Below are 19,594 nucleotides of genomic sequence, written 5' to 3' on the forward strand. Positions count from 1 at the left end.
CCACTCTCCGGTTGCTCACAACCCAGTCCACCCCAGTTCCCACAGACTTACTTACCTCCACTGGATTCCCCACAAGTAGGAGCCAGAGATGGCCAGTTACCTAGCAGCAGAAGCATTTTTTTTTTTTTTTAAGGTGGGTAAGGTTTTGAGACAGGCTTTTTCTGTGTATCCCTGCTGGCCTGGAACTTGCTGTGTGGATCATGCTGGCCTCAAACTCAGAGATCCACCTGCCTCTGCCTCCCGAGTGCTAGGACTAAAGGCATGGGCCACCTTCACAGATGCTTACTGTGTCATTTCTGAGGTGGTTACTGCTGCCTTGCATCACAGAAGGGTCACAGGCAGCATGGGGCTGTGATTGCCTCCAGTACAGGGCCAATGGTTATAGGCTGTTCCCCAGAAATTTCAGGGGTCTGGCCCCAACAGATACCTAATGAGTGCACATGGGTGTGGGATGAATGAGGTGACAAGTCCCAGGCTTGAATGGGTTCTTCACTTGAAAGGATAGCAGCCCTGCCCTGCCTTAAACTGAACTCCATGCTTCTCTCCTGGCCATTTCCAAAGAGTTGTTTGGGCTTCTGATAATCATTTCGTCCCTCAGTAGCCCAGTCTGGGCGTGGGGAGCATGGAGGAGCGGCAGTGCTGTGCAGAGCACACATCTGCCCTGTGTTGTTTCCCAATTTCTGTTTCTGGATTCTTCCCGTCTTCCAACATCTGTCCCCATTGACTGGTGACATTTCCCAGACAGCACAGCAAGCCAGCTTCCCTCTGTTCCTGGGTGCTCTCTTCTGGCACATTTGCCTGTGGGGTAAAGCCTGTCCTTATTGGGACTCCACAATCTGTCTCCTGTTGGCATTCATCTGTCACTGATTGCCTATGGGCATCTTCTGCTGCCTGGCTACTCCCAGGACTTTCTGGAAGCAGGGCTGAGAATGGAAACCAAGATTTGGGGTACAGAGTCCCCCTTCCCAGCTTTTGGCTCTGTTCCCCACTCAGACCTGACACCTTTGCTCCAGGAGCCTAGCTTCCAGCTCCTGCAGAGCTTCCAGAACACACAAGGAAGGGACCCTTGCTATCAGCTTGTCCTCAAAGCCACTACCAGGTCTGTCAAAGCATTGTAGACGTCCCCCTTCCACTTCCCTTCTCTACACACAGAGATTCCCCTGTTTCTTTCCTGCTTTTTTTGAAATAGAAGCAGGAAGACGCTCATCCTGTGTCTAGGGACAGAAAACGCCTCGGCAGACTGAGGGGTGCTGCAGGCTTCCCAACCAGCCAGAGCCTCCTCAGGTGTCCCTCCGTGGTGATTTGAGTCATGAGCAGCAACTCTCTGGATAGCAGATGGCATGGGGCCTTGGCTGCTGCTGCTCGGAAGTACTGCTTGGCTCCCACCCTTCCTGTCTGGGTACCCTGTATCTGCCCTGATCAACAAGGAGACACTGACTGGGCCTTCAAGGACCTTGTAGCTCGTTCTGCTATCTGGGCCCCACAGTGCCCATCACATAGCCCAATCCGCACCTCCTCTGGTGGAGAAGCAGAGACCCAAGAAGTAGTATGGGGCAAAGATGAGCTGTCTACACATAAAACGAGACCAGAAATCAGGGTTGGCAGGTGGCATAGAGCCTTGCTCCCTCTTAAGACTCTGGGAAGGGTCTTTCCAGAGTTGACCCCAGATGACCTTGACTTGTGCCTGTATTTTCTAATACCTACTTCTATCTTGATGGGCCACTGCCTCCCTGCCCCTCTACCCTGCTTCCCCTCCCTGTCCCCCTTTGTGGACAGGGTTTTACTGTGTAGCTCAGGATAACCACAAACGGATAATCCTCCTGCCTCAGCCTCCCAAGCACTGGTATTCCAGGTGTGGGAGACCACACCCAACTTGTTCCCTTTTTAAGGATACCACTCTAAATGCAGATATCCTCAAGATCCTAACTGACCACTGGAACTAGAGGAGTAGCCCAGATGGTCAGGGGCAGGCAGCAAGAGCGGTCCTCAGGGTCTACATGTGTGAGAAGCAACTTAGAACTTCATGTTTGGCCTGTATCGGGCACTAGTGAGAAAATGAAAGCATTGTTGAGATCCAGGAATAGAAAAACATACCTATAGTCCCAGAAATTAGAGGTTGAGGTAAGAAGATTAATCCTAGACTATACATCAACCCTGTCTAGAAACAAAACATGTTCCTGAGGTGGACAGTGATGGCTGCACAATGTGAGTACACTTTATGCCACTGAACAGGCTCTTGAGGATGAGCGAATGGGATGCTACACCACAGTGCAAGGTTAGCCAAGCAGAACTGAACACCTGCACTTGCATGGAATGGGATGCGTAAATGCTGAGGCAGATGTCAGTCTCCTGGTTGATGGTACAGCAGCTACTGAGCATCCTGCCTGAGGCTCTACTGAGAACCAGGTAAAGGGCACATGGAGCTTTATACATACCACAGCATGTGGATCTGCAGAAACCTCAAAAGGAAAGAGTTAGTGAGCAGCTCTGGAAGAGGGCCCAGCTGCAGTGGTCACCTGGTCTTCAGCTGTGCTCAAAACTGTTTGCTGAGAGGATGAGCCTGGGAGGCAGTCCAGGGATAAAAGCTGCTTGCAGCCACTGCCTTCCTCGTGTCTGATGGGACGGCCCAGCAGCTGCTATCCTCTGCTAAGACACCTGCCCTAGTGGTGGCACTCCCTGATGAGGAGCCTCATTTGTGCGAGCCAGGGGGCCATAGAGGAGTGGTTGGAGCTGTCAGAAAGGGGTGCTGAGCCTAGGTTATGGAACTGGAGAAAGTCTGTGGATCCTCCTCATCACTGTGTCTCCCTTTTATGATTTGAATGTGAAATGTCTCTTTAAAGCACTGGGGGACATTTGAAGTTATACATGGCTGCAGCCTTCTTTTCTATCTGCTTCCTGGCTACTAAAAATGATACTCCTTAATGCTGTCTGCCCAGCTGTGGGGTGGAGTGAGCACACACTAAACCTTCGGAACAGTTCAGTCCTTCCTCCCTCTGGTCGCTTTTGTCAGCTGTTTTCTTAGAGTGACACCAATGTAACTCGTACAAGAAACTGGTCCCAGAGAAGTGAGGTCGTTACTGTGACCACACCCAGCCCGTAAGCGCTCAGAGCACCTGGTCTATAGAAAGAATTTGGAAGTTTGAAGGTGTAGGCTAGAGAAGCCCTAGGATGGAATAAGGTGGGCTTGTCTTGTTTCCTTTTGTTGAAACAGGGTCTCTCTCTGTGGCCCAGGCTGATTTTATATTGCAGCAATCCTCCTGCCTCCTCCTCCCAAGTGCTGGGATTAAAAGAGTAAACCACTGGGTCAGTAATCTCAGTTTGTTTATTGGAGGCAGAGTCTCGCCATGTAGCCTTGATGACTTGGAATTCACTATGTAGACGAGGCTGGCTTCAAACGTAGAGAGATCGTCTTGCCTCTGTCTCATCAGTATGGATTATAGTTGTACAGCACCGCCAAGCTCTGTGAGTTCATCTTCTACTACACCATTCTGGTGGGAGCTCCCAGGGGCAGAATGATGATAGGAAGTGGGTAGAAAAGATTATACTGATGATATTTCAGGGAGAGATGGAGACTACAGGGTCTGCACAAGACATCATTCACATATATTCTGGCCAGGAATTTGCCTACATTTTGCTATGCCCTGAGACTTTATGTGAGAGTGAATTTTAAAATAAAGGACTAGTTAATCAAATCTCAGCCTTCAGGGTTGTGGTGTGAATATTGCTGGCTACTTTTAGCCATGTTTACATCAAGAATTTGAGGCTGAGTATGGTGACCTCAGCATTTGGGAGACTGAGGCAGAAGGGTGTCATGAGTTTGAGATAAGCCCGAGCTACAGAGGGAGGCCCTGTCTAAACGAGAAAACAGCTTAAGAACCAAAGTCCTGCAAGGAGGCAATAGGTAAAGCTGTGAAGGTGAAGCCTAAATTAGAGCCGAGACCCCAGGATTTTGGAGATGCCAGAAATACAGACTGTCTGCTAAAGAAAGCCACTGGCAATGAGTCGGACCAGCCCGAGAGAGGCCGTGTGGGTTGCAAACAGAGCCCAAGCAGAGCTGCGCAAGCCCATTATAGCTCATGTCAAGGCATCTCATGCCCCAGATGCCAGTGGAACTGTGGGATTGAATGCTTGAACTTCTGGGTTTAGGTCTTCCTTTATTCTCTTTGCTTGCTTGCTTACTTTCTTTCTTTCTTCCTTCCTTCTTTCCTTTATTTCTTTGTTTGTTTATTTATTTATTTGTATTTTTTGAGACAGGTAGCCCAGGCTGTCCAGAAACTCACTATAGCCCAGGCTAGCCTCAAACCTAAAGTGGTCCTTCTGCCTTAGACTACCTCCCCCCACCAAGTGCTAGGATTACAGGCATAAGCCACACTTGGCTGCCCTTCTTCGTTTCCTTTTGTTGTGTGACAGAGCCCCAAGTGTCCAAGGCTGGCTTCCACACACTCTGCAGTCAAAGATGACCCTGAAGTTCTGCACCTCCTGCCTCTACCTCCCAAGTGATGACTCAGTGGTCATGTAAAGCAGGATGCTTTGGCCCTAGGATGTAAGGAAGGACTGGTTCTGTGGGGAAGAATGCAGCTCCTGAGCAGAGCCTATCAGGTTGGGCTCAAGAAAGGTACAAGAAGGTAGCCCTTGGTGCTAAACAACTGGAAAAGTAATCACAGAAAGAGCCAGCTGTGGCTCAGCCTCTTACCAGCTGTGAGATGTTAACCACCTAACTCCTATGCCTCAGCTTCCACATCTGTAAAATGAGAATAATAGAAGTCACTCTATTTGAGAACTAGAGTTTAAGAAAAGAACTCAGAGTAGGGCCTGGAGCATGGTGTAACTGCCCAAAGGTGTCCTTGGCGTCATTATGGTCTGATCACAGTCCATGGTGACCCTTTCAGGTACAGGGAGATTTCCCTGGCCTCTACACAGCCAAAGCCTCTTCTAGGGTCCCTTGTGTCTCCACTGGAGTTGTGGTCGTCAATGTGCCATAAGACTTGGATATCAGAATTGAGATATCCCTTTGTCCTTATTGGACCCCAGGGAAGGAAGGGCTCTTTGGTCCTGGGGCTGAGGGACCTACTGGGGCCACACAGCTAGGACACAGCCAGTCTGGACTAGACCCCCATCCTACCATTCCTGATCCTGTGCTTGCGCCACTGTGGAGCTAAGACAGAGAAGCAGTAGGAAGGTGGCCCCTCCAGGTACAGACAGTGCCCCCCAAGCCAGTCCCCACCCCCTGAAGTTTGCCTTCCTGCAGGGAGGTGGGACCCAAGCGCTTAATGCCAAGTTAGGGTGGCACTACCCACTGACAGCAGATGCGGGCACTGCCAGCGATAGAGCAATTGTGGTAATGACAGGAGGCCTTCAGAAACCCAAGGGCCACTTCCTGCTGGCGGGTGGTGGAAGGGCAAGGGGCAGCAGGGGAGCCCTGCCAGGATGCATATTTGAGTGATGCTGGTGCCTAGCTACCCCAAACCAAGCTGCTGCACCCAAGCTGCAGAGGAGCAGAGCCTAGGACCCCCAACACCCACCCGACCTGGATGCTCATACATGCTGGCATGGTCAGGCAGAGGACTGGGTATTCCCTAAGATGGCTAGGTTTTACTTTCAGACTCAACACAGACCTGCTGAGGAGACAGGCAACTCTTGGCCTCAAAGTCCCGGTGTCCCTTTGAAGCACACTCCTTTGCCACCTGGGCAACTGAGCCTTGACTCCACTGTTCCTCTCTTCTTCCCCACACCACTGACTCATCTGCTGCTTAGGGAAGGGAGGGGCCGCTTTTCTGACTCCTTGTCTCAGCACAGTGGAGGGCATACAGTGAGTGCCCAGCAAGTGTTGTTTTTTTGTTTTTGTTTGTTTGTTTGGGGGGTGGGGTTCAAGACAAGGTTTCTCTATGTAGTCCTAGCCATCTTGGAATTCACTCTGTAGACCATGCTGGTCTCAAACTCAGAAATTCGTCTGCCTCTGTCTCCCGAGTGCTGGAATTAAAGGTGTGTACCACCACCACCCAACTCAGCAAGTGTTTTCAGGGCTGGAGGGGTAACTCAGCTGATGAGTGTTTGCTTGATATGCTTGAGGCTCTAGGCTCCATTCCCAGTGCCGCATAAAACCAGATGTGGTGGCTCATGCTTAGACTCCTATCACCAGAAGGTGGAGGCAGGAGAATCAGAAGTTCAAGGTCATCCTTGACTACATAATGAATTGGAAGCCAGCCTGAGCTACATGAAACCCCATCTCAAAATCTCAATAACAAATTCTTTGTGTTAAGATCAACAGAATCTTTCTCAAACATCCTGCTTTCTTTCCCATCCTGGGACAACCCCTGCCAGCCACCATGCACTCAGATGATAGGAGCTTGGATGCTGTCCTCCAGAAGGGCAGAGTCCTGCAGAAGGGTCCAGCTCAGACACTGCCATCCCACGGTGTCTAAAGCACAGTAACTGCTCAGTGAGGAAGCGATGGAGTGGAAGGAGTGTGTGTTCCACATCAGGCCTGGCTTCAAAGGCTGGCTTCTTGCCAACTGCCGATGTGTGACATGGGGAGCGTCTTCAGAATGGAGAATGTGCACAGTACTGAGGGGTGTCTATGAGAACACAGGTGCTTACCTTGGCTAGCACATAGCACGAGCACCATTAACTGTCGGTGAAAGGTTCCACACACCCTGAAACCTAGCCAAAAACACTGAGATAGGATGGAGAACAGAGAGGTGGTCACCAGTCATGTGACTTTTATATAACAGGACTCTGCAAGCATTGCCAAGGAGACCCCAGCCATCCCCACTCACAGCCCTGACTCTGGGTCATTTCTCCTTTTGTGGAGGAGGGGACTAGGTTTATCTGATGGGGCCCCCAGTAGCTTAGGCTCTTCATTTAGTCTGGGAAGGTCCCCAGGTAGTATGTGTCAGGACCTTTCCTCATGGGGCATCTTCAGAGTCAGTGTCAAGGGTGAAGAGATGACTGACATGTGCAGCCAGTGTCAGCACCCAGGGGGACCCTGCTGGCTCCGAGCTCCGCTCCTCCAGGTGGCCCTCAGCCTGGTCAGGGCCCTGACTTACAATCCAAGTAGATGTCTGTCCTCCTCTTGGATAGCTGGTCTTCCTCCCAGACCCAGGGCGACTATGATCTTGTACTGCTTATCCCAGGGGTCCTCTACCTCTGGCTCAGGGCCCACATCTGTGCTGCTCTGCTGGCAACCTAGCTCCCTGGCACCAGGACACAGTAGGTGCTCAGTAAACAGCAGCTGCACTGCTGGGCTCCAGCACAGCTCTGTGTCCTCCAGGCTAGGACTATGAGAGCAACCGAAATTGCAGAAGGCCTGTTTGTTTGCTGCAGACTCGGGCCCAATAGACTCCGTGTCTTTCTTCTCTCCTCCTCCGTCCTCACACAGCGACTCCGGGAGCGGCAGTTCCCAGAGATTGAAGGCAAAATTGCTTGAAAGCCTGTGCTTTTATCCTCCAATTTGTAGCCATTTAGTAGGGCCGGGTGGAGGGGCAGCTTGGGCGCTGGCTGTGCTGAAAGTGCCCGTCGCTGGAGAGAGCAGTCCTTTGTCCTTCCCCAGATCACTCCTGGCTTTGGGGACAGACACCCGCTGGGGAGGCCAGGCCCAGTGAAGGGTGAGGGAGCTAGTGCCAGCCTGCTGGGGGAGCCACAAAACCTCTGGGCTCTCAGGGACAAGATGGGGGAGTGCTGAGCAACGAAGGTGGCATCTGCTCTTACCACTCCCAACTGCTCAGGATAGGGCCCAGGTGGGCCAGTAAGGCACAGAAGACAGTGACCATAAAGGAAGGTCCAGAACCCCAGGCTCACTGTGTACTCTAGCCCAGAGGATCTTCTCAAATCTGGAGAGAGAGACAGAAGAGGGGGAGGGTCTGCCCTTTGGGAGTTGTCAAGTAGTTGGGACAGACAAGTGCAGGTGCAGCTGCAGGGCGGCACATCTGGATACAGGAAGAAAGCTTCATGGCCGCTTCCTCTGTGTGGCACTGAGCTACCATGGAGCTTTGCTTGGGTGTGGCATCCCTCACTACAGTGATGACCCCACAGTGCCTGGCTGTGAGGCTATGGTGACAAGTTCCCTCCCGGCTCAGAGGAGGAAAGGTGAAGTCTCTGAAGATCAAGGTGGTGGTGAGGTAACATGAGGGCCAGGCTGTCCTGTTCTGGGTGGTGAGGCTAGTCATAAGGCTGTCCACTGAAGGTAGTGTCACCCACCTTCCATCCTGTCTTCTTCCTGCTGTCCCCAACCTTCAGCCACAGCCCACTGCCAGATCTTTGCCTGGGATGGTGCCTCTGCATCTCTCAGTCCCCACAAGGCCGGTTGCAGTACTCATGACCCCAGAAGTGCCCTCCGGTCCCACCAGCCCTTTTGCTACCACTTTCCTGAGCTTCTCTCGAAGCATGAGGCATGGTCAAGGATCTTCCTGGGGCCTGCGTCTTCCAGCACACAGCCAGGCTACCAGCCTGTAAGGTCAAAGCCATGACAATGAATGATTTCTGGCAAGAAAGCTGAGCAACTATCTTGGAACAGACTGGCTACACTGATGGATTCTGAAGGCACATGTGAGCCATTCTAGTACCATGCCACCCACCCGGAAGAGGGGCAGAAGCTGGGTCTCTGCCCCTACAGGCCCTTGAGTTTTGTGATGGGGCACCACTGGGAACAGTCCTTTGTGGGAACCAAACCCTGGGACGACAGCCTGGCTTTTCTCCCACCTAGTTCCCCAGTTGGAATACCAAGGTCACATTCTTGTCTCCATGGGGCCTCCAATTGGAACCCTGAACAATAGCTACTCCCACAAAGTCCTCAGAAGTCAGCACCAATAAAAAAATACACTTTATTGTGTCTTCACATTGGCAGAGGCAGCAACACCAGGGCACAAAAACAGCAAAGCATGCAGAGGCCTGAGGTGGGCACACAGGACAAGGCAAAGCGGTCCTCCCAGGTATCCCCAGCCTGCTCTTCTGCTGACTCCCCTCTACGCCTCGGGACCCCCAGGGCAGCCAAGAACCCCTCTACCCAACAACCCATGCACCCACCCCCAAGTTCTGATTGCACAGACGGGGCAGGCAGGGCAGGCTTTGGCCGGCGGAGCAGGCATCCCTGCCAGTGGGGCCATCGTCCCCAGCCTGGGGGCGGGGCGGGCAGAAGCAGCTGGCTCTGCGGCTCAGCCGGAAGCTGCAGCACTGAGGGAGGAGGGCGTGGGAGCCCACACCTGCCAATCCAGCCCCAAGCTCCTCGGCAATTTTGTCTCTCTTGATTAAACATCCAAGGAACATCAAGTTCACAGACGTGTTTTCTTCTCTTCCATCTTCCTTGAAAACATCCAGAATGGAAAAGCAGAGAAAGGCTTCAAGGTTCCTGGGGCACTTGACACTTTGTGGGGCAAAGAGTTGAAGGGATAAGGTTAAAGGAACTAGGCTCTGGGCTTAAGCAAGAGACAAAGGCAGCAAAGGGCATCATCCCCAGGTTGTCTGGGAGAGGGGAGAGTTGCAGTGTGTGGTGGGTGTGCGGCAGTTGTGTGCACATGCAGGGCACACTGCTGGGGCAGGAGCCTGGAGCACACACCAAGGTTTGCATTAGAGAGGACACCAACCACTAAGTGTGCAAAAAGGGACCCCACTGGCACTGCGTTGTCTGTGGAGGTGGCATGCATGCCTGGGACTCCTGGATTGTCTCTTCTGGGGTGATGGAGACTGTGGCGGCAGAGCCAGCCAGCATGCTCCAGTTCCACCAGTGAGGGCCCCTAGCCAGCCTACCAGGCTGCCCCACTGCAGGGCTGATGATCTAAGAGGCTATCGTGGCGTTTAGAGCGGCCATGGACAAGGCAGGGCCCACCCCTGGGGCTGCCCATGAAACAAATACACAGGTACAGCCGCAGAAGAGTGGAGCAGCTGCTCACTTCCAGCACTGCTCCAGGGAGCCATGGGGCTGGACCTTGAGCTTCTGGGGACAGAGGAGCTTGGTGAAGGCTCTGCGGAAGCTGTAGTGGCACAGCGGGTAGAGGACAGGGTTGACGGCTGAGTTGGCCCACAGAAGCCAGAAGGACGTCTCGTACCAGTAGTCGGGGATGCAGTGGCCATGGCAAGCAGCTCGGATGATCATTAGGAGTGTATACGGGGCCCAGCAGAGCCCAAAGATGCTCACAATGATGGCAAGAGACTTGGCCACCTTCTTGTCCCGTGACAGCCGAAAGCGCTGGGTAATGCTCTGGGACACCATCTTCATGCGCTTCTCCAGGGATGCTGAAGACGCTGATGGCTTGGAGCCCCTTTTGAGTGAGCGTGGCCTCTCAGTGCCCCTCGAGGAGCTGCCAGAGCTGGAGGTGGGTGAGGCAGCAGCGCCCCCACCACTGCCACCCCCGAGAGCAGCCTCCCCAGCCTCCACACCAGGGCCTGCCTCGCCCACCCCATACCTGTGCAGTGGCACGGCCTCCCCATGCCCTTTGGGCCAGCAGCCCCAGCAGCTGGGGGGAGCTGGAGGTGGTGAGGGCTGGGCGTCAGGTGGGGGTTCTGGACCAGCCTCACGGGCGCCGTCAAGCCGGAGGCGGGTGCGCCTCTGGATGTTCAGGTAGATGCTGAGGTTGAAGAAGGTGACACTGAGGAACGGTGTGAAGAACTCGAGAGTGGAGGCCGTGATGAGAAAGTACCAGTTGTAGAAGAACTCAGCGTAGCAGTGGCCCTCGGGGATGGAGCTGCCACCGGACAGGTACTCCCAACTCAGGATGGCAGGCCCGTACAGCAGGAAGGCCAGCACCCACACTAGTACCATCTTCTGCACTGCCCGTCGTGTGTCCCCCTGCTGGGCCCGGTAGGAGACCTGCGGGAGGACGTACAGACCGAGAGGTCAGGAACATCGGACTGGACGCTCAGAACACTCTCTGGGCCTCTGTGTCTGCCACGGGCAAGGCGCCGTGTCCCTTCTCTCCATAAACCCTCCTGTGCCTGTGTCCCCTGGCCGACACTCTCCCAGAGCCTCGGAGCCTCCCGCAACCAACCAGAATCTTGCCTCTTTACCATCCCCCACCAGCTACAAGCTCCGTGGGGTCCTGCCTTTGATTACTGCCTCACTAGCACCCAGATTAGCCTTTACCACACCCAGGAGCCACACACAACTGTTTCTGATTCTTGCTTCTTGCAAGGGCCAGAGCCATCTTCAGCGGCCAGCTGTGCTGAAGGGGAAAGGGCTTTGCCCTGTCTCTGCTCCAGTACTTCCTTTCTCCCAGTACTGGAGCTGGGAGTACAGAGGTAAACCACTGCTGGCCCACTGCTGGAGACCCACACACACAAGAATTAAGAACCCTGTCTCCTCTTCTAGAAGAAGAATGCCTAGGAAAGGTAAGAAGGTGGGGCCATTTAGTCTTTTCCAAGACACAGCATGTCTAACCTCCAAGTGCAATCACTAAACAAGGGTAAGGTGCAGGAGGGGCAAGAATCCTGCTATGGAGCCTCAGTGGGAAAGCTGGAAGAAGTGTCCTTGATAGCCACCTTGGGAAGCACAAGACCAACAATCAGAGCTTGTGTTAACCACAGGTCTAGGGCACACCTGCCACATGCCAGCTCTGTACTGGGCACCCATCACAATAGCCTTGTGATTGCACCACTCTCTCAGTGGTTCAGGGGATGGAAGGGACCTGGGGAGGTTTACTCTTTGCAAGCCGATCCTCAGGCTGCCCCCAGATAAAACCTGAGGTAAGGGAGCCATCAAGGAGAGGTGAAGCAAGAGCTGCAGCCCCGCTCCACACCACTGGAGCTTGTGCAGCTAGGAGCTGTGGCCGGCCTTCCTGGGGCTATGTGCATACACCTCCATGTGCAGAAAAGTGGGAAGGATGAAGACCCTCTTTCAGTTCCAGGGATTCTAGACCAGCCCAGGATAGAGGTTGTACACTGACACCCCTTCTTGCAAGAGTGTGGGATTCCAAGCTAACCTCCTGTCCCGTGCTCAAACTATCGGCAGTTAATGGTCACTGAAAGTGGCTTATGTGTCAAAAGGGAGCAAGCCCACCAGGCATCTGCCTGCAGCCATTTCCTGTCCAGTGCCCCCAACACACAGAGTAAACTCTAATTCCCACATCCCAGAACTCACAGCTCGAGTGACTGACAGGAATCGGTCATAGCTGATCAGCACGATGTTGAAGACTGAGGAGGCACACAGCAGATAGTCTACCACCAGCCATAGCTTGCAGAGGCCCCGGCCAAAGGTCCAGCGGCCCGTCAGCACATAGGGTACATACAATGGGATGCAGAAGGCACCTAGGGGAGAGCAGCTGTGGTGGGACCATGGCTCAGGACTTGGGTTAGACCGACCGACCACGTGGAGAGAGGGCATAACCTGGTTCTCATAGGGTAGCCGTCCCTCTAGGACCAACAATCCTATTTACCCTGTTCCCCCACAACTGAGCAACTGCCAGCCTCCAGCCTCCACAAAATCTCCAGACCACCGATGTCTCCTGGGCCTGGAGGCAGGAGGAAGGACCTCCACATAAGGACTTCTGGACCCAGAACCTGGGCTTCTGCCAACCCAACCTACCGCCAAAAGGAGGAAAAGAGGGTATATGTCCTCCCTGGCTGTCTGGTACTGGAGCCAATCATCCATCCCTACCCTGGCTGTTGGACCGCCTCCCTTTTCAGCTTAAAAACCGAGAAAGCTTTTCTCTTGGCTTAAAAGGTTCTTGGCTGCAGCCGCGCCAGCCGCTCTCGCCGCCCAAACCGGCTTCCAGCGTCTGGGAGACGCAGCAGCTCGCAGCCCCAACAGGTGTCTGGCGCTCCGGGCCCCCACCGCGTGCCCCGCCCCCCCCCTCCCCCAGTCGGGAGCAGAGCTTGGACACGTGAGAACGAGCTCCTCAGAGCATTTCCTTCATCTCACCCGCGCCTTCCCCCACGGTCCCCTTCCCCAGCACCGCTCCCCAAATCCCCCTTCCATGTCCCCTCCCCCCAGCGTCCTCACAGAAGCCTGAGTCCGGCGCCGCTGCCTTTGTTTGGTTGGGCGCAGGAGCCAGCGCTGCACCCGCGGTTGCTGCGCCTTGCGCCTTGTTGAGCTCCCGCCGACTGGGGCAGCCTCCCCGGGGACCTTCCTACCCAGGCCCTGTCCTGTGGCCCGGAAGGCGAGGAACTTCGCCCGCGCATACCATCCTAAGGTTTCTAGAGGTTCCCTCCCCAGGCTCGGACCCTAAGAAGCCACCCCAGGTCGGAGCGCCAAGCCCCATTGCCCAGCCCGGGCTCCGCGCCCCTGGACTCTGGCAGCGGACGGGGTCTGGGGGCTTTACCCACGAGGAAGTCGGAGATGGCGAGGTTGAGCAGAAAGAAGTTGTTCTGGGTGCGGAGGCTCGAATCTGCCACGAAGGCGAGCATGACCAGAGCGTTGCCCAGCACTGTGGCCACGATGAGCAGCGCCATGAGCGCAGCCAGGACAGCGGTCCAGGCAGCGGAGAAGCTGCGCGCCCCGCCTGTGGCCGCCGCCTCACCGGCCAGAGCGCCCGACGCGTTCAGCAGCCCGTCGGGCGGCGCGCGCTCCATGGCCCAGCAGGCTCACACCGCTCAGGGACACAGGGCAGGGTGCGGGTCGAAAGAAGGGCAGCCGGGTGGGGCCCCTGCTCGGGAGCCTAGTTTTTGCCTGCTCTTCACCCAGCCCGGTTTTCCGGGGGGTGCCCGGAGCATGGTCCGCGGGGCCGGGTATGAGAGCCTGGGTTGGAGTCCGGGAGGGCGGTGCAGAGGGGGCTGGGGTCGGAATCTGAGTCGAGTGGGGCGGGCGGCGCGGCTGCTGCAGCAAGAGCAAAGCCGAGCTCCAGCCGCCCGCGGAGCGTCGGTGCACCCCGAGCTTAGCGCGCAGCCGAGTGCGCCCCGCGCCCGGCCCGCCGCCCCCCGCGCCCCGCGCAGAGCCCCCGCCATTGGCTGGCGCCCTCGCCCCGCCTCCGTCCCGCCTCCGCCCCGCCCGGCGCGGGCAGCACCACGGACAGCGCCGCGTGCCCGCCAGCCGACTAGAGACCCTGCCCAGGTGCTCACGGCGGCTGGCAGAGAGCCCGGCCGGGTCACTAACCAACCACAGGGTTGAGGACCCTTTCTGAGGTCGCACCTAGAAGCTGGTCCCTTGGCTATCCGTCCATCCTCGTGCCCTCGGCACTGGTGATCCCTGCTCAACCCTTGTCCGTAGCCCCTGAGCTTGTGAGGTTCCGGGACAGGGCCCGGGTGGGGTGGGGAAAGGACTGCACCCCAGCTCTGGGGAACTTACGCCCCAGATTCCTTCTCGCATATTGCTTTGAGCAAGTAGGATTCTGGGGTAAGAAATGTCCAAAGAAGTATTGGGGAGGGGTCTCTGAAAGAGTCGCCCGGGACAGGGGTTCTCTCCAGCCTCTTATGCACAGAACTGTGGGTCTCAGTCTCCACGTGCTTAGACAGAGCTCAGAACAGGGTCCAGGGTGACCTGCAAGGCGCACACAGATGTGGAGTTACATAAGGGAAAAAACGAGCCTGAGCGGACCCAGCCCAGAGCTGAGCACGTTCACCCAGGACTCAGCAGCCCTGGGTGGAGGGGCGACCCACAAAGCAGCGTGGTTCGGGCTACCAATGCCTCTGATAGCTCAGTAGGGTGGTCATTGCTGCAGTGGACAAGTGAGGTCACTGAGTTCTAGGTGCAGCCAGGGTGGTGGCAGCTGCGTTAGTGCCTATGGGAGGGGGAGGAGCAGGGCCGGCCCCCTCCTCTGACACAGATACTGGAGGTCAAGGACAGAGTTAGCAGGCTCCCTGCAGACAGACAGACACACCCACGCTCTGACACACAGACATCTATACTCAGGAAAACAGCTATCCAGCATCGGGCTGGGACCCACGAATAGTCAGACATCAGACAGCAGACAGGGAACAGTGCCCGAGGGAGAGGGAAGCAGCGACTGTCCTCTGTCACCAGCGGCACACATCAGTGGATGCCTCAAAGAGGACAGAGATGCAGTCTGTGTGAGTGTGGGGGAGGGGGACCCCAGGCACTGCTCCAAGCACCCCACACTGACAGTCAGCTGCTGGTCATGTGAGGACCTGCCCCTCCCCCCAACCAAAGTGGTCCTCTGAAAACTTTGGGCAGTAGGGATAGGCACTCTTTTGTTCTAGCCTCAGGGCTGCTACCTACCCCAGGAGCCCCTACCCCAGGCCCAAGGTCTCACCCAAGAAGCTTCTGTGGGGGAGGGGTGGATTCCAACATATCTCTCCAGAAATCCCTCCCTGATCTGCTCTTAGGAGCCTCTAGGCTCCCCTCCGCACCACACTGGCTTCTCCAGAAGCTGTGCTGGGTTCAGGCACCTAACTAGTGGCCAAAGTAGAATGTGTCCTGGAAATGGGTGACAAGCTCCAGCTGACCTCGTGGGCACCATCAAGCATGCCCTTCAAGCCCCCCTGTGGCCTGAAGTGCTGGGCAGAGCTCAGTTTCAGTCCTACCCAGCACCTCCCCAAAGTTCTGCTCTCCCAAATACCTCTGAAAAAAAGAGTCAAACTGGACATGTTCAGAATTCCCAGAGTCCTCAGGAGATAGAGTTAGAGGGAGTTTAGAGGTACCCCTAGATGACATTTACTGGCTGGAGCTTCAATGTCCCCATCTTGACACAGGATTGAGGGAGATAGTCAATAAAAGTTTGTAAAAATTCTTGTAAAGTCTTAGCCAATCCCAGCCCCACTCTGAACTACTCTAGGTATTGGTCATCACTCTGACCTGGCCCACCAATCACGAATGGAGGTTGGGACCCTTTGAAGAACTCAGGACTGGGTAACATGGAGGCCCACTCTTCATAAGCTGCTCCTGTCCAGGCCTCCATAGATGTTTCTACTTGCTGCCCACCCCCAGGGAACCACCTGGAACAAAGGGCATTTCCCTGGTGGCCAGCATCTGGGTGGACACAATTCAACCCCACTGCCCCACAGCTGTCTACGGTGTGCTAGTGTTATGGAACGTTCAACACAAACGGAGAGCAGGTGGAATGCCCATGTCCTACAGGCCAGCTCCCTGCACCCTCATAGGAACTCTGAGGATGCCAAGCTCCATAAGGACACCTAGCCAAGGTCACTTCAGACTCTAGCATTGAAGGTTCAGCAGTGTGATCTTGGGGGAAGCTACCCCATCTCTTGGAGCTTGGAAATCTTTCTCCAAAAATGGAGGCCAGAAACAACAGGTAGGAGGTTGTTAGCCCAGAGGTTTGATAAGGACACTGGCTGATGGTGATGTGTGCCCCCTATAGGCCAGACTCACTGCTTGCATGCATGACCTCATTAGTCCCCTAGACACCCATGTCAGTGTTTCTCAACCTGTGGGTCGTGACCCCTCTGCGTTGCATATCAGATATTTACGTTATGATTCATAACAGTAGCAAAATTACAGTTATAAAGTAGCAACAAAATAATTTTATGGTTGGAGGTCACCACAACAAGAGGAACTGTATTAAAGGGTCACAGTGTTAGGAAGGTTGAGGACCACTGCTCTATGCAGAGTCCCCTGTGTAGGGCCACACAGACCTAGAGTTCACTCTCTCAAGGGCCATAGTTCTGGTTCAGCACAGAGATGGAGGGTCCTGAAGCCAGCAGAGATACCAGTGTGGAGGGCAGACAGGCACAGGAACTTGGCTGGCCCTGATTGGTCCAAGGCAATGCATAAATAGGGAAGGTCACTATGTGGCACCCTACCCTGGTGGATCCTCTCAGGGAGAGCCTTGTGTAGATAAAGAACACAAGACCAGAGGCAATGCCCAGTGTCCTGGTGAGCCAAGAACCTTGGAGGAAAAGGCCTGTTGATGGGGACAGAGAGCCTTGATCCAGGACCATGTAGATGCCATGTGATATGAACATGACAGTTTGTGTATCATGTGCAGACACCCACCTGAGTGTACCCTATGACTGGCATGTTAGTGAAATGCAGTGTCCACATTGGAGGCTCATGTGAGCCCAAAAGCTCTAATCCCATCTGCTGAACACTTGTTCCTACTACTTTTGAGTGCCTGGCCATGGACCCATCCCAGGAGCAAACTCCAAAGAAATAGCCCTTCAAGGAGCATACATGGTAATGAGCTAACCTTGTGGCCTCCTTCTCCTGGTTCAGGCTGCCCTACTTACCCACTCAGCCTATGGCACCATGCAACAGCTTTCGGAGTCTCCATTCATGGGCACATGTACCCACATATGCAGCATCTGGTTAAGATACCAGTTCTCAGTAAAAGGGGACAAGAGTGGTCCAAAACCAGGTACCCACATCCTGAAGGAGCAGCTGCATCCTACGCTGCAGGGACAGCCTCCTGCAGGAACATAGGCTGGGGACAATGGCCTATAAAGATAGTTGCTGTCCTTCCAGGCATATACTATGAATCAGAGGCATTTCTGTGGTGCTTCATCTGCAGAGGACAGGCACAAGTGTCTAGGAGCTAGAGTTGGTGGGGGGAAAAAAAGCCATCCCTAGTATCCCTTTCAAATAACGCACCAGGGAGTATATTGTTCTTCTTGAGGCTCCTGGGGACCAGGGACCAGCAGCTAAGGACATCAGGGAGGAGCGAGTAGCTCTGACCAGCAGAAAAATGTGGCATAGCCAGGATTCAGACCCCTTAGACAGGAAGGTAAGCTCCCAAGACCTGTACATGTGATAGCTGCAGAAGATGGGGACTGGAGCATGGAGCAGAGAGAGGAAGGGACCCAGAGAGGCCAAGGACCTGCTCTCCTGCTTCTGCCCAAGTCACTTTCATAGGTCACTCTCTTCACCTTCAGCCCTACCATAGCTGGTGAGCCCCATGTTGACTAGGGCCAGATTCTGATTTTTAAAGGGATTTCCCGCTGAGAAGGGTTCATTAGGTCACAGACAGAGAAAAGAGAGGGGGAAACAGGTTTGGGAAAGTGGATAGTGGCAGAAAAGGGTGGCCTAGTCTAACACAGCCAGGAAGCCAGAGAGGCTGAGGCACAGAAAGGCAGCTAGGAGGTCGTTTGAAGGGAAGTAGAGAGGCTTCTTATGCTGTGGATAGGATGCTGATGTTTCCTCTGGGTGGATCAGGAAGAGGATTGGAGAGGCATCTTAAAAGGTCCCCAGCCACAGTGGGGTTAACTGGGCAGGAGGAGGTGGAAGCCGAGAGCCAGCTGGAGGCAGTTGTGTAATGAAGTCCAAGTGGGGGACCTGAAGATTCTGGATGTCTTTCAAGGATGGCATAAGCTGTGGGAGGGAAGGGGAAGAGAAGTCCAGCCTATCTCCAGAGTTTAGGGCTCAAGTACTGCACAGGGCAGTGTTTGCAGCCGTGACATAGAGCAGGGTGAAGATGCTGGGTGTGGGGTTTTGAATGTTCCAGGATTGAATTGCAGTCACACTCAAGAGGATAGATACAATGCACTGACTGGGGACTAGGAGAAGAGTAGCTTTGGGCTGAAGAAGCCCATTGCGGGTCACAGTCTCAGCTTAGCTAGTGCCAACCTCTGGTGCTGTCCCAGGAGGCCTTCTGCCTCCAGCTTTTTTCTCACTGCCAGAAAAGACCTTTCTCCCTTGAACTAAGGGTAAGCCTGGTGCCATTGCCTGCAGAGTTCTGTCCCTGCTGTGCATGGACAAGGCTCACTAATGAGAAATAATGAGGGAACAGGGGCCACCAAGGGCTAGTTGCAGGGCAGCCGTCTAGCTTGTAGTGGCCAAGGAGCTTGTCAGGGTCTGGTCCCTCACTACATTACTTCCTCAGTAGAAACGCTGTCTGCTCTCTCCTGCAGGAGCTCATTTGAATATGGGAATGCAGATTTTTCTTTTTTTGTTCCATGTCCCCCACAACCCCCCCATCCCGTGACATTCTGAGCCAGCTCCGGGTGCATCCTGATGAGCTCAGGGCCCAAATGTGATAAAAATGGTGTCTGAGGCCATGATTTAGAACAAATGCAGGGTTTGACTCCCCTTGTCTCCTTGACTTTGGGACCAGGTGTCAGGAAGGAGAAAGGGGATGGGAGTTAGAGTTGCTATGTAGCCAAATATGACAAAACCCAACTCAAGGAATCTCTAAAGAAAGACATGGTTGTTGTTCCTTAGGGCTCAAAAGTCCAGGGAAGGTGAGATTCAGGAACAGTAGCATCAGGGTGCTCAGAGAACAGCTTCCTTCCAGTTTGTCCCTGAGATCTCCGCTTGCAGCAACTACCTTAGAGTCTGCCACGTGGGTCTGTCTTTAACAACCATGGCAGATGCTCTGGCAATGGTGTGGGTCCACATAACTTGAACTCCATAATGACCACGGAGAACAGAGGAGGGGAGCGTTGGCAGGCATTGCTGCAATCATCCCTGCAGCTGTCCCTGGGGTCCCCAGTCAACCAAGTAGCCTGTGCTGGTGGTGTCCGAGCAGCCCACACACTGTCCTGTGGAGACATGACCTAGCCAGAACAGGGACTGTAGTAGGGAACGTGAGGGCTGCTGGGCCAACTCTCTGAGAACCTGTGTCTACTCTGCCCATAGGGCTGAGTGAGCAATGGGGTGAGAGAGAATGAGTGAGACATCAGTCTGCCGATGTCACATCTGCCAGTGAGGCTGCTGGAGAGGCTGTTGTAGCATAACAGAGGACAGTGTCTTGGAAGGCCACTTGTTCCCTGAGGTGCCGCCACAGTCCACATTGGTGCCCGTGGAATCTGGATGGGTGAT

General features: G+C 54.6%; 1 protein-coding gene across 3 annotated transcripts in view; it reads right to left on the reverse strand.

Annotated features, from left to right (window-relative positions):
- Positions 1-8,795: 8,795 nt before the first annotated feature.
- The window catches only part of Hrh3 (histamine receptor H3), a 20,544-nt gene continuing 9,745 nt past the window's right edge, over positions 8,796-19,594 (reverse strand). The window contains exons 2-5 of one of the 3 annotated variants that reach the window (XM_059259811.1): positions 12,068-12,234; positions 10,398-10,801; positions 10,041-10,253; positions 8,796-9,358 (exon numbers count right to left, since the gene is read on the reverse strand). In XM_059259811.1, the coding sequence (XP_059115794.1) occupies positions 8,998-9,358; positions 10,041-10,253; positions 10,398-10,753 (930 nt within the window). In that variant the 5' untranslated portion in view covers positions 10,754-10,801; positions 12,068-12,234 and the 3' untranslated portion in view covers positions 8,796-8,997. Of the gene's footprint in view, positions 10,802-12,067; positions 12,235-19,594 lie in introns of all 3 variants that reach the window. The other 2 variants (XM_059259813.1, XM_059259812.1) reach the window with 2 other exon arrangements.

The sequence above is a fragment of the Peromyscus eremicus genome, chromosome 4 (assembly GCF_949786415.1).
Source record: "Peromyscus eremicus chromosome 4, PerEre_H2_v1, whole genome shotgun sequence".
In the NCBI taxonomy this organism is placed as follows: domain Eukaryota; kingdom Metazoa; phylum Chordata; class Mammalia; order Rodentia; family Cricetidae; genus Peromyscus; species Peromyscus eremicus.